We start from the raw sequence: 13,817 nt of genomic DNA, 5'->3' as shown, positions 1-13,817 counted from the left end.
CTGATTGCCCATCTCTTCTGTTGTCCATTCACAGAAGACTTTGTATTTTGTAAATGGGTTGGCATAATACAAAGTGGGTTGGCATAATACATAATACAAAGTGCTCTGTGACTGGGCAGGAGGAAAGGAGGGGTGGGCAGAGAGGATGCCACCACCATGCAACACCATCATACAAAGTGCTCTGTGACTGGGCAGGAGGAAAGGAGGGGTGGGCAGAGAGGATGCCACCACCATGCAACACCATCATACAAAGTGCTCTGTGACTGGGCAGGAGGAAAGGAGGGGTGGACAGAGAGGATGTCACCACCATACAAAGTGCTCTGTGACTGGGCAAGAGGAAAGGAGGGGTGGGCAGAGAGGATGTCACCACCATACAAAGTGCTCTGTGACTGGGCAAGAGGAAAGGAGGGGTGGACAGAGAGGATGTCACCTCCATGCAAAGTGCTCTGTGACTGGGCAGGAGGAAAGGAGGGGTGGACAGAGAGGATGTCACCACCATACAAAGTGCTCTGTGACTGGGCAAGAGGAAAGGAGGGGTGGGCAGAGAGGATGTCACCTCCATACAAAGTGCTCTGTGACTGGGCAGGAGGAAAGGAGGGGTGGACAGAGAGGATGTCACCTTACAAAGTGCTCTGTGACTGGGCAGGAGGAAAGGAGGGGTGGGCAGAGTGGCTGCATGCAATTCTGCTGCTGCTGCTGGAGCGGAGGCCAGAAGGTCCAACACTGGAGCACCAGAAACATAATGATATGTATGCTCCTGGTGTTCAGTAAAAATGTAATTTGTAAATTCAGTTTTAAGGCTCTTTTACTGCTTGTTAAGAAAATGTAAATAGTAAAATGTCTATTATCTGGGCGCTGGTATAGTTTAACAATAGATGTTATTTTAACATGTTTTCTAGCACTGTAGAACTACCAATGCTGGGTTCAAGACATTGTAACCCAAGCTCTAAATTTATCTTGTAGCCTGTTGGTTTTCAAAGAATTTTTACTGAGGTAAATATTATTGACATCTTTTTGACTTTTTCTCATGCAGTTAATAAAAGTCATAGTGAAGTTGGAACTTCTGATCTGCATACGTGCGCTGGATTAGTGCGCCAGTATGCAGAGGTGCCATTCAATCAGTGTAACTGTGTAACTGCCGGGTAAATAACATTTTAACCTGTTCACACCGACAGTACGCAAATATGCGGCCTCTTGGTGGCTGGGCATTGACGCCGAGCGGCTGCATATTTGCGTACCAAAAGTAAACAAACATGTGCCAAGAGTGCATGCCCTGCGCGCTCCTGGCACATTTACCAGTGCCTCACGGAAAGGTCCCAATCACTGCTTGCGTACCTTTCATCATGTGACCGCTGTGACAGCCAATCACGGTGGTCACTTGGTCCTAAACTCCGCCCTGCTTCCCAGCGTTACAAACCTCTAAAAGGACCTGGATGCACCAGCGCCAAGGGATTAAGAATTTGCTTTTTTATGCCAGTCAACTGATTTCCCTCTGCACTCATTTCCGTCCATTTCACTTATCTACCACTTATGTATTCTTGTCTAAACTGTGTGCCAGAATAAGTTCAAGAGATATCTGCTCTGTATTATTTGTGTGCACTGAACTCCTAAAATCTGCACACTACTCATGCTCAAGACGACAGTGTATAGCTATAATTCCATTGTACTAGGCTCATTTTTTATTACACTGATAAGCATGTACTGGTAAAACGCCAGTATTATTTGAGATGGATAGACTTTTCAGAATGTCAGACTGGATTGAATCAATCTACAATAAAACTGATATCTGAAGCACGTCAGGTTTATGATATAGAGCTAATGTTAAAATGACTTGTATAAAACGATTCAACTCAAAATAGGTGAATTTATTAATAGTTCAGATTACAAATAGTTATACACCAAATATCATTCTTTCACAACATTATTGGTTGGCATTTTAAATGATGAATTTTAGTATCAGACACCAAAATAACAAATCCCATAAATTTGAACACAATATAATTATGGTACAAATGGAAGTCTATGATTTTGCGAACAGCCTGCTTCATCTCAATCCAAATATATTTCAGAGTCTAAAATGAAGTATGAATGTATAAGAACCAATTGTTATATATCATAGCTGCCTGTCTAAAATATAAAAAGAACTGGTTACAGTAGCTTAGTTGCTGAAATTTTCTTCCTATATCAGTTACAGCAGTGGGATATCTAAAAGACAGCTTTACTCTCCAGCCCCCACCATATTGAACAGACAGCTGGAATCCAACTGATCGCTATATTGAGACCAATTCTCCTTTGATTGGTAGTTAGGCATAGTGATGGCAGGAATTTTTATTGGTCCAAGCAAGTATAAAACCCTATTGTGTAGCCTCTTATGAACTATTGGTATTCATAATGATGCTTATAAATGATAATACCTTGTCACCATGAGCACATTACTAAATAAAGCATATTAAACTAGTTATTTACCGGCTTTTTCATGTGTTATTTCCACAAACTATCACATTTTCAACCTATCAAAAGACACGCTTTACTTTACAACAGCATATTGACATTTTAAATGCCAAATCAATTGTACATTTTTTTTCATTTACAGTTGTAAAGATCAGTTTTGTATTTTACGAACTGGTTTACACCTTTCTGTCTCCCTGTGTGTTTTTAATACATAAGAAGGAACAAAGTTGGGATTATAACATGGTCCATATCAAAATGTGTGCAGGCTGCATTTTAGTGTCATCCCTTTTGTGTAATGAAAGATTTTGAATGATTCTTTTCATTAAAGAGGCTCGTCAGGGTGTTTGCAAAAAATAAAGTCAGCAGCTACAAATACTGTAGCTGCTGACGTTTAATAAAAGGATACTTACTTGTCCAAGAATCCAGTGCTGTCCTCACCCGGGCTGGTTCTTCATTGGTCTTTGGGTCTCTAGCACTGGCATGTTTAGTGTGGGAAGCCAACGTGACTCCTTGCAGGTTCACAGCCTGCCTCTCGCTGTACATGTACAAGCCATGCAGCACTGCATGAATGGACCCGCAGCCTCATGGTACCTGTGACATGTCCCAAGGAAGTTGCTGGGGGGGCGCAAACTTCCAGGGGAATATTTGTCTAGGCGTTTCGACCAGAAGTGGGAATGGATACCTACCAAAACTAGGTAACTACCGCCCCCCCCCCCCAAAAAAAATGTCCAAAAGTGTTAGGGGGAAGGGGAGGAAGACATAAAGCGGAATGTCCCCTTTAAGGTGAAGTTCTGCTTTAAGCTAGAAATTTGTAACTGCTACACACCTTTTACCCCTGCTTTTTTCTGCTTGAACAAATGAATGAAATCTTTAAATGTTCAATATATTTACCTGTCTCTTTATTGTTGTTTGTCTTACTGAAAATAATGTGGTATCTGTATGAACTTTTACTATTTATGTTCTGCAGAAACTTTAGTTTCTGCACTTGCCATAGATGTTGTAACATCCTCATATGCCTGTCACTTCTGCAGAAGGGTCTGGGTCTATTGCCTCAAGCTTTCTGACCCTTCTCCAATAAGGACACCAGCAAGCATGCCTGGTGTCCCATAGTGGTATACTTGAAAGTGGGGCCCACCAACTTTACTTTATTTTTTTATTTTTGTAAATATTAGATAAGAAAATAAAAATAAATAAGCAGCAACACTTCAGTAAGAGTGCAGTTGATAACTGACTTTACATGCATCCATTCGATTAGATTGAATGTATTAGATTTTACTATTTGAAACAAGTAAAACTCTTTAGTGTGTGTGTGTGTGTGTGTGTGTGTGTATGTGTGTATATGTGTATATATATATATATATATATATATATATATATATATATAAAATATAAAAAAAACAAATCTGTTTAAAAATCCATTCATAATAAAAATCTATATTTCTTAACTTTACATCAGGTTTTTATGATCAGTTTTGAGTTATCTGCATTCAATTGAAAGCTAAGCCTATCAAGCAAGGCTCAACGTAACAAAATCCTGAATTCATTTTTATATATGGGTGTAGTGGTGGTGAAACAGGTTAAATGGTTGAATAGGGCATTCCCTTTGCTTGATTGCACATGTAATAATTACTTGTAACAAAACTGAAGATAGAAACAGTCTATATAGTAATACTGAAATATACATATAATGTATGCATAGAACATTGGATACCAGGAACAATCTAAGCAGAAAATCACCAGACTCCTGGGTAATTACAGACCCAGGGGCAGACTGACAACTCATGGGGCCCCCTGGCAATAGGGGATCATGTGGCCCCTGTGTCCTTGCCCAAACTCAAAAAAGCCTTTGAAAAAGGTACCAGGGGCATCTCATGGGGCCCCCTACTGACCCCGGGCCCTTGGGCAGTGCCTGAGTTTCCAAATGATCAGTCCGCCCCTGTACAGACCACTAGATATTAAGAAAAGTAAGGACACAGGATCTAATAGACCAGGAAAAATACAGGCACTGAATGTCAGGAAAAAAGCAGGTAGAAAATTGATTGTATACCACAGGGAATACAGGCATAAACACCACAAAAATGTCAATAGATAAAACAGGCACAATAATCCAGGTACAATAGATGCCATTGAAAATACATACATGAAAACCGTAAGTCAGGAGACCACTCAGTTCCATAATAATAATAATATTGTTTCATTTTGGATATCCAGCTGTTGTAATGAACACCAAATTGTATATAGTGGTTTCTAAATTGCAAACATAGTATTGATTTTGCCAAACTGTGCTTTTCTTAGTTTGTAATTCTGCTCCGGTTTGTCTTTCAACTCATTGGAAAGCTGTCCCATTGTCCAGTTGTCACTTGTACCCATCATTTGTTTTTAATATTAAGGTGTTGTCCAAGACATGAATGCTGAGTTTAGAAGATTCTGAGGTGCTGGTGCCATTCAAATGCATATTAGGTTGGCTATTAATTGTAGGCTGTTCTGACAAGATTCTCTTTAGCACAGAAGCATATTATAATTGATATTTTTTTGTAAAAAGGTTGTTTAACCTGCAGGATTTTACCATTATATTTTCCTAGAGAAGATTGCACAACCATTTCAGATGCTCATAGAATATATGAATTCATTTTGTCATTTAATACATAGTACAATTACTTCTTCACTTACAGTCACTATAGATAAAATGAAAATAACTTACAAATAATTCAATCCTTTTCACGCTAACCACTCAAAAAAGCTTTCATTGCATGATTACTGCTTAAACAGTAGTAAATGCTCTATATTCCCATTTCTTTTCTATTTTCCCATCTCACATTTCATCATGGTTTCCCTAACAAATGGTTATCGAATGATATCTACATTTGATAATAATAAAATACAGTCACACGCCTTTTTATATACTGTATATCATTCACTGTATTTTGGAAATAAAAATAAATGATTACAAAGTTCCAGTACTCATAAATGAACATGTCCTGAACAGATAGATTAGTTCCTTTATGAGATACATCATCCATCACACCGCAGTCTCAGTCACTACATCTAATTCTATAGTGGTTGGTCTTTCTGGTGTAGTAAAGATTATTTTTTCTCTAGCTTATTGGCAGATCAACTTCTCTCTTTTATGATGTGATGAGCCTGATTTATTATAGTGCAGTGAAGTAAGGTGAGATAAAGTGATTGTGGACCAGAAAACTAAAGTGATCCTATGATAACTTCAAACATCTAATTATGTATAGGAATAAAAAAAATGTTGAAAGTGAAGACGGGTTCACTTCTCTTCACTCTACACATCAGTAAATCTGTCTTAAAATCACTTAAGTTCCCTATAAGTTCCCTGTACTTACAGCACTGCTTGGAGCACCTTAGTAAATCACAACATATTTGTGAGCTTTTTAGTTGTACAGTAACTGTGTTTTTTGACTTTTTGAGTCAGCATTTAATTAACATTTCCTTGAAAGTATACATGGCCAAATTTGCTAGGTGCCCTCAGACAGGTTACATTCTTCTGTTCTATGTCTGTTTTGAGTAGAAGCAATTGTTGGTAAACAGAAGATATGCACAATTGGCCTTATAATTATGATTGTACCGCTGTCCTTGAGGTCCTTGTATGCAAAGGATCGGTGGAGTTACCAATATATCTGTCCTGGATTTTCTTGTTAGTAGGATCCTCTGTTAAGAGAGTTTGATATCAACAAGTGGGGTTTCATCTGTATCCAATTTTGTTTCCAGTTTCAGTAAAGGTTTTTCTGAGACTGAGCCTGCCTTTTCTTCATCTTGAGCTGGAAGAAGCTCAGCCTTCTCGCCATTCTTTTTCTTTTTCTTTTTTATGGTGACCACTTCAGTATAAGTTTCTTCTGAGACAGATTCCACAGTTCCATGGTCAGATATGGACTCTTCATCATCTTTGCCACCTTCTTCACCTTCTGCTGTTGTTCGTTCTTTTTCCTTCTTCTTTTTATTAATTTTGAATGTTTCCTTCTTGGGTGCTGCTTTTGCTATGGATTGTTTTAGTCTCTCTCCAGACTGTTTCAGTCTCTCTCCAGATTGCCTCATTCTCTCCCTTCTTTCGGGAGTAACTATCCTGGTGCGAATCCTATTGACTTTCTTTCCAAAGTTTTGCTTTGTCTTCTGCATGCTTTCTTTGGAAAATGCTTTCTTGATGTTGTCAATGCGTTGCATGCCAGATTTTTTTAGACGTGAAGCTCTAGTCTCTGGCACTTCGTACTCCTCATCAGAAGAAAGGTCATTTGGTGGATAGCATTTATCTTTCAAGTACCCATCTAAGGCTGATTCCTTTGCAACAGTCAACTTAGTTGGGCATTCAATATCCTCCTGCAAAAATGAAAATAAAAAGTTAAATGTATAAAACTTACAGTATAAACGGCTTAAATTATACAGGGCAGACTGACAGTGTCTCCAGAACAAGCATCTCCCAACCCCAACATATTCACCTATCTGCACCTCCTTGCAGCACCTATCTCTTCTACAGCCAATGGTGAGATCCTGGAGGTGGGGGAGTGATGTCTCTCCCATGGTGCAGTGATAGTTATCAGACCTAGAAATTGGCCACTAGGCCCTGGCACCCTTACAGGAGAAAAAGTTTCATGCTCTTCCATACTTAGAAATGTCAGGAATGATCACTGGCTGCAGAGGAGAAGGAGTGGGGGTGCTGATAAAGTCAGTATAAAGGGGCAGGGGTGCTTTTTCTAGAGATATTGTCATACATCTTGCATAGATGAGGTAACAATTCCTTTTTAAATTGCAAAAAATTCTAATTTATTTTAAATTATTGATAGTACATTTATTTTATTTTAATTTGGTTCTTATAATCTTAACAATGTAAATGTTTTGTGTAAATTATAAGTGCAACACCAATACTTAACAAACTTTTTTTGTGCTGAGCCGAGAGTTAATAAACCTGACATTATGGGCCCCTTCACACTTGTATGAGTTTATAAGGCATGCATGTTAGCATATGCATTTTGTTAAGACCATCTGTATTAAAGCAGCTGTTGCATGTGTGCATTGCATTGCTATTCTAAACAAATGTGTTAATGTGCTTTGGGGTAACATGCAATAAAACATGAATTCTACTATGCATTACTGCAACACATACACATGAAGCCAGCTTTAAACCATAAAAGACCCTTAATTTTGCTAGGCCAGCTAGAATAAAGTGTTTATGTATTGTCACAACTGTTTATATGGTGCCATATATAGGGAGGTGTGTGATCAAACGCTGCAGAGAATGAACGACCCACAGGAGATAGATGTAATTAATACATGTATTGTCTACCATATAAAATAGTAGCATTTGTAACATTCTTTTTTATGTACATAATTGGTACAAATACTACACTGTTTTCTATTTTAGTTTTATATAAACCAAAATTCTTCAATAAAGATATGCAGTACCTATATTGGGCAGGCATTTGTAAGGGCATGCCCCTCTCATGTTATTGCTCAGAGCTAATTATTCCATTTCCTATCAGCCAATTTTGATTAGTGTAGTTGAACTAAAGCAGTGTAGTTGAACTAAATAGACAAATGTGGTAAGCAGGGTTCCATATCAGTGCATTACCAGTGAAAGGTATGAAATTCCACTTTACTAAGGGGCGATCATTGTCGCCAGGTGTTTGTCTGTTCATTGTTGTGTATGAGTTGTTTCATGGAGCACTTTCACGTGATGCAAATTTCCAGATGCAACAGATCATAGCACTATTAAGCAAGCATACATTGCCCTTACAGCAGTGGCAACTCTATTTTACGGATATAAGTAATGGTCCTACTGCTATATCTCTAATGGCCAGTGGTATCAGGTTATACTGTATATCTAAGGCATCTGTGCTATCAAGCATTATATTCTTTGTAATAAAAAAACATTGTGAACTGATACAAACAGTTAAGAAAGAGAAAATATGCTGACAACACATAAATGTAAGAAACCATACATACTAGTGGGTTCAGAGTAAAATTTATGGAGATTGGAGTAATAGAGTAGTGCAGAATTTGCCAAGCAAGGGAAAAGTTGCAGACTAAGAGGTAGGCAGTGATTAATGGTAGTAAGCTAATATAATAACACCAACTGGAGTCATTATTTCTCATTGCTCAAAGGAAAACAAATATTATTTAAAGTGGTTGTAAACCCTCACATATACCTAGTGAAGTGAATGGCCTCAGGTGATATAGAGATAAAACAAATCCTCCTACATACAGTTGTGTTCAAAATAATAGCAGGCAGACATCACTAACCTGATCAATCACTGTTTTTGGTAGAAATGATATTTCTACATGGCAAATAGTTTACTAGCAAGTGTAGTAGAGTAATAGAAATCCAACAGTCATGACATGCATGCTTCTGATTCTGTGTAATTGAATCACTAATTGAAAGGGGCATGTTCAAAATAATAGCAGTGTGGAGTTCTATTAGTGAGGCCATTCATTCTTGAAAAACAGGTGGCAATTATTACCCTTATTTAAGGAAGGAAGGCAGCAAATGTTGTACATGCTGGTTACAGTGCATTTCTCTCTGAAATTCTGAGGAAAATGGGTCGTTCCAGACATTGTTCAGAAGAACAGCGTACCTTGATTAAAAAGTTGATTGGAGAGGGGAAAACATATAAAGAAATGCAGAAAATGATAGGCTGCTCAGCTAAAATGATTGCAAATGCTTTAAAATGGCAACCAAAACCTGAAAAACGTGGAAGAAAGCGAAAAACTACCATTCGATTGGATTGAAGAATAGCCAAAATGGCAAGGACTCAGCCAACAATCAGCTCAAGGAAGATCAAAGAAGGTCTAAAGTTCCCTGTGAGGACTGTTACAATTAGAAGACTCCAATGTGAAGCCAAGCTATCTACAAGAAGCCACCGCAAAGTCCCACTGTTGAAAAAAAGACGTGCTGAAGAGGTTACAATTTGCCAAAGAGCACATTGACTGGCCTAAAGAGAAATGGTGCAACATTTTGTGGACTGATGAAAGTAAGATTGTTCTTTTTGGGTCTAGTGGCCGGAGACAGTTTGTCAGACGACCCCCAAACACTGAATTCAAGCCACAGTACACTGTGAAGACAGCAAAGCATGGTTGCGCAAGCATCATGATATGGGGATGTTTCTCATACTACGGTGTTGGGCCTATTTATCACATACCAGGGATCATGGATCAGTTTGAATACATCAGAATACTTGAAGAGGTCATGCTGCCTTATGCTGAAGAGGAAATGCCCTTGAAATGGGTGTTCCAACAAGACAACGACCCCAAACACACCAGTAAACGTGCAACATCTTGGTTCCAGACCAACAAGATTGACGTTATGGAGTGGCCAGCCCAATCCCCAGATCTTAATCCAATAGAAAACTTGTGGGGTGACATCAAAAATGCAGTTTCTGAGGCAAAACCAAGAAATAGAGAACTGTGGAATGTAGTCCAATCATCCTGGGCTGGAATACCTGTTCACAGGTGCCAGAAGTTGGTTGACTCCATGCAACACAGATGTACAGCAGTTCTCAGAAACAGTGCGACTACAACCAAATATTCATTAAGTGATTCAAAGGAAAGCAAAATCTTCAAACATTTTTCAGTTTATATAGTGAATGTTTGAGTTTGTAAAGAAACACTACTATTTTTTTTGAACAGTCTAATATTCACTTTTCTTCAATTTCTTTAGAGGAACAACACAAATTTGATATATTTTTTTGTTTTGATTTGGAATAGAATGTGTAGTGATCCCAATGCATTTGTGTATATGGAAATAAAAGCTATTAGAAGGATTTTGAGCTTTATTCACTTTTTTCAACACACTGCTATTATTTTGAACACAACTGTATGTTGTACTTTTCTATTTACAGTCTTCTCTTCTCTACATTCATTCAAAGTCTTTATGAAGTTTGTCTGAGTAGTCAGAAAAAGGGGGCAGAGGGCAGAAATTACACATTGCAGAGCTTAGTTAGAAGAAATCTGAGAGATCATTGGAGGGAAAGACATCCTCGCTCACAGGAAAAGAACTGAGGCTGTCAATCACAAACTGTGCCCTCCCATCACCATTTTTGGTCTCAGGAAAACTTGTCCAAAGTGATTCACGCAGATAGCAGAGCAATGAAGCAGCAGACAGAAATGACACTTGGTGATCTGAACTGAAACAAGTACACACTATAGAGGAATATGCTTTGTTCAGATTTCATGTCTGCAGTTTACAACCCCCTTAAATGTGCCAGATTCAGCTCCAATGACTAACCGGTGGGTGAGAACTGTAATTTAAAGGTGGGCACCCTTACTGTTACACTACTGCCCAGCTAGTGCTGCTTATCATGGAGATGGCAAGTATCTATAATCTGAATTCTATGATACATTTGCAGTAAAAAGACAAGTTTGCCAGTTTAAAGCCTAGTACACACTATGAGAAAATCCGACAACTAATCATTCATTTTTCTTCAAAAGTGCACTACATAATGTAGTCAGGAAGGTATTGACTTGTAAGAAAATCCTCATCCAACAAAGGCAAACATAGGCAAACCTAGCTATGTACTAGCGTAGTAGAAGAGGAAGTATAGGGTTCTTCTATGCTTCTGATCATGCACATTTTTTCTAATTGATTATTTCCGTATGATTACTGTACAAATCAAATGAAAATCGGACATTATGTTTACGTGGGATAAACATTTTCTAGCTTGCACCCTCGGTTTTTGTCATCTAGAAAGTCGGCTGTCAAAAGCGCTATACTAGCGATCAGATAATCGGCTGATTGTTCGCCGTACAGAAATATTTGTGCAATTTTTTTTATCATGTGTACAGGCCTTAAGATTGTTTAATGGACTACAGTCAGGGATGATTAGTGCTCCAGGAATCACATGGTTCACAGTCCACAATGGCCAATTGGTGGCAACATGACAGTAATGGAATATTCCCTGTCTCATGGCACTGTGACTAAGTAATTTAGAGGTATAACAACAGAGTTCCAAAACACCTACATGTAAGCTGATCACAAAAACACTACAAAGAAAATGATACATGAACATTTTTACTCTCGCTTCACTGCTTCGTTCACCAGAAATGAACACTCAAGTGACTGTTACAGACGCAGCTGTCAATATTAAGTAAACCTGCTCTGGGAAGTATATTCAAGGTGCCATTGTTGACCTCATTCTGCAACAAATATTTGCCTGGCTGTTTTACTGACTCATTAGCACAAGTATGCTGTTCAAGAAAATCAGAAGTCCTTATCTGCATACTTGTTCTAAGCCAATAAATTAGAAAGTATTAAAGCTAGAGACCAGCAGGCAATTAGCATGTCTCTTGGCAGGCCTGAAGCCCATCTGGAATGTTAAGGGAGAGCAGAGTAGTGTAGTGCACTGGGAGAAGGAGTCATGCGGGTCAAGGGCTTCAAAAAACCATAAGATTGGTAGCTGTTCCACCAAGCTTGAATGATCTCTTCCCTGGCAGGTCACACAATTTAATATGGGAAGACTTTGCATCCTTATGCCTGTGCCCATGACTCCTCATCTGAACTGTGTGAAAGGCCATTCAAAAGCTCAGCACTATATTAAAATGTGCATGTAATACTGGAAAGGACAGGCAATATTATTCTACATTTATAGTTCCATTATATTCATAAAGAGGCTTGTGCAAGTGAGACTTTAATGTTTTGTAAATTATGCTTTTCCTGTTGGGTTTATTTTCTGTATGTGATATTTAGTCACATATTCAAATAAGACTGGTATATAAAAATTTGTTTAAAAGATCGTAAAACATGGTGAGAAAGTGACTGGAAATGTGTTGAATGGGAGTTACATTCCTTCTACGACACCCCTGCACCATTAAGAGCCCCCTCAATAATACACCAAAGCTGTTTACCTGTTCTCGCAGATCTCCCAGAGAAGCCATAGCTGAGAGAGAACCTGCATATTGCTGCAGGATATGAGCCCAATTGCTGGTTTTAGAATTGGATTTGTTATATTTCTGACTCAACAAACTATTGTACAATAGTAATTTTCCAGAGGATAATTGTTGCAGACATTTGTCACCTTTAGATTGTCCGATAGTTCCACCTGTTGACATTGTAGACAGGCAATTAATATCAAAGTACACCCTATTGATTTGAGTTTTGTACACTAAAACTGTGTGACAATAGCTTTGAGAGCTTTCGTCTACTGAACATGTTGTATTTAAAGCAAACCTATCAGGTTTACAAAGTTTGAAAACTCAAGGGTCTGTTTTAGAGTAGGATAAATGTCAGATTCACCCAAGATTTCTTAGTTACCAACTCATTCACATCATTAGTTATCAACATGTTTACTTGTTCAAAAAAGCTTTGCCAAACATCTGTGTTTCTTCTTATACTTCTGTAGGTTTCCATGTACCATTTTTATAAAATACATATGCAGCATTTGGTGCAAATATTTATTTCTCATCATTCATGACTTTATTGGGTCAAGTCCTCATTCACAGCCGATTCATCACAGATATACTTAGACATACTTAACAGTTGCTGCTCAGTTTAATAAATAGCAATTACATTGATTATAAAGTTTTTTTTGTTTTTTTTTTTTGTAACGACAAACATGTTATACTTATCTGTTCTTTGCAATAGAATTGCATAGAGTGGTGCCGATCCTGCTCTTCGGGGGTCCCAAGCTGGCTCCCCCTCTTCTAAGTGTGCCACCATAGCATGCTGTTTCCTATGGTGGCACACCTATCTGATCCCAAGCCGCACTGCCTGTGTCCATAAACACAGACAAGTCAAGAATTTGATGGACAGCAGAAGGAGTTAATGTCTCCCACTGCCTTAGCAAAGCCTATGAGAGCAGGGAGAGCCACTACAGACAGTAACAGCATTGGATCAAGTGAGGATTCAGGTAAGTTTACTACCTAAACATTTTTACGTTAATGCAGGGAATGCATTCAGAAAGGTAAAGTGCCTGAGCTAGTCCTGTCTTTATAGACTTGTACAGTAACCACTTGCTGACCACATAACCTAGTTATACGGTGACAGTCCTGCAGCAGATTATATACCAAATACGTGATCTGGCACTTCCAGGTAGGGGGTGCACCCGCACGTAGCCGGTGACCCAGCTATGTTGTGATTAAAGCAGTGTCATCAGAGAACTGGAACATGGGGTTACTGTATCTAATCAGTAGAACGTAGACAGCAAACACTGGCCTACTTCTACATAGGCCCCTCCAGTCCATCATGAATGCTGCTGCTAAACTCATTCGCCTTACTAACACATCTGTGACTTCTGCCCTTCTCTGACAATCCATACACTGGCTTCCACCAGTCCAACATATAAAATTTTAAATAACTATCACATACAAAGCCATCCACAACACTTCCCCTACCTACTGTACATCACCAACCTCATCTT

At 38.6% G+C, this 13,817-nt stretch overlaps 1 protein-coding gene across 1 annotated transcript in view; it reads right to left on the bottom strand.

Moving 5' to 3' along the window:
• Positions 1 to 1,844: 1,844 nt before the first annotated feature.
• CAVIN4 (caveolae associated protein 4) overlaps positions 1,845 to 13,817 on the bottom strand; it is a 33,229-nt gene continuing 21,256 nt past the window's right edge. The window contains exon 2 of the mRNA XM_089689045.1: positions 1,845 to 6,789. Within this exon, the coding sequence (XP_089545171.1) occupies positions 6,130 to 6,789 (660 nt within the window). The 3' untranslated portion in view covers positions 1,845 to 6,129. The remainder of the gene's footprint in view (positions 6,790 to 13,817) is intronic.

Source organism: Staurois parvus, unplaced genomic scaffold, assembly GCF_062004578.1.
Source record: "Staurois parvus isolate SC_StPar_1 unplaced genomic scaffold, SC_StPar_1.0 ptg000468l, whole genome shotgun sequence".
Taxonomy (NCBI): domain Eukaryota; kingdom Metazoa; phylum Chordata; class Amphibia; order Anura; family Ranidae; genus Staurois; species Staurois parvus.
This window is presented reverse-complemented; position numbering and strand designations above follow the sequence as displayed.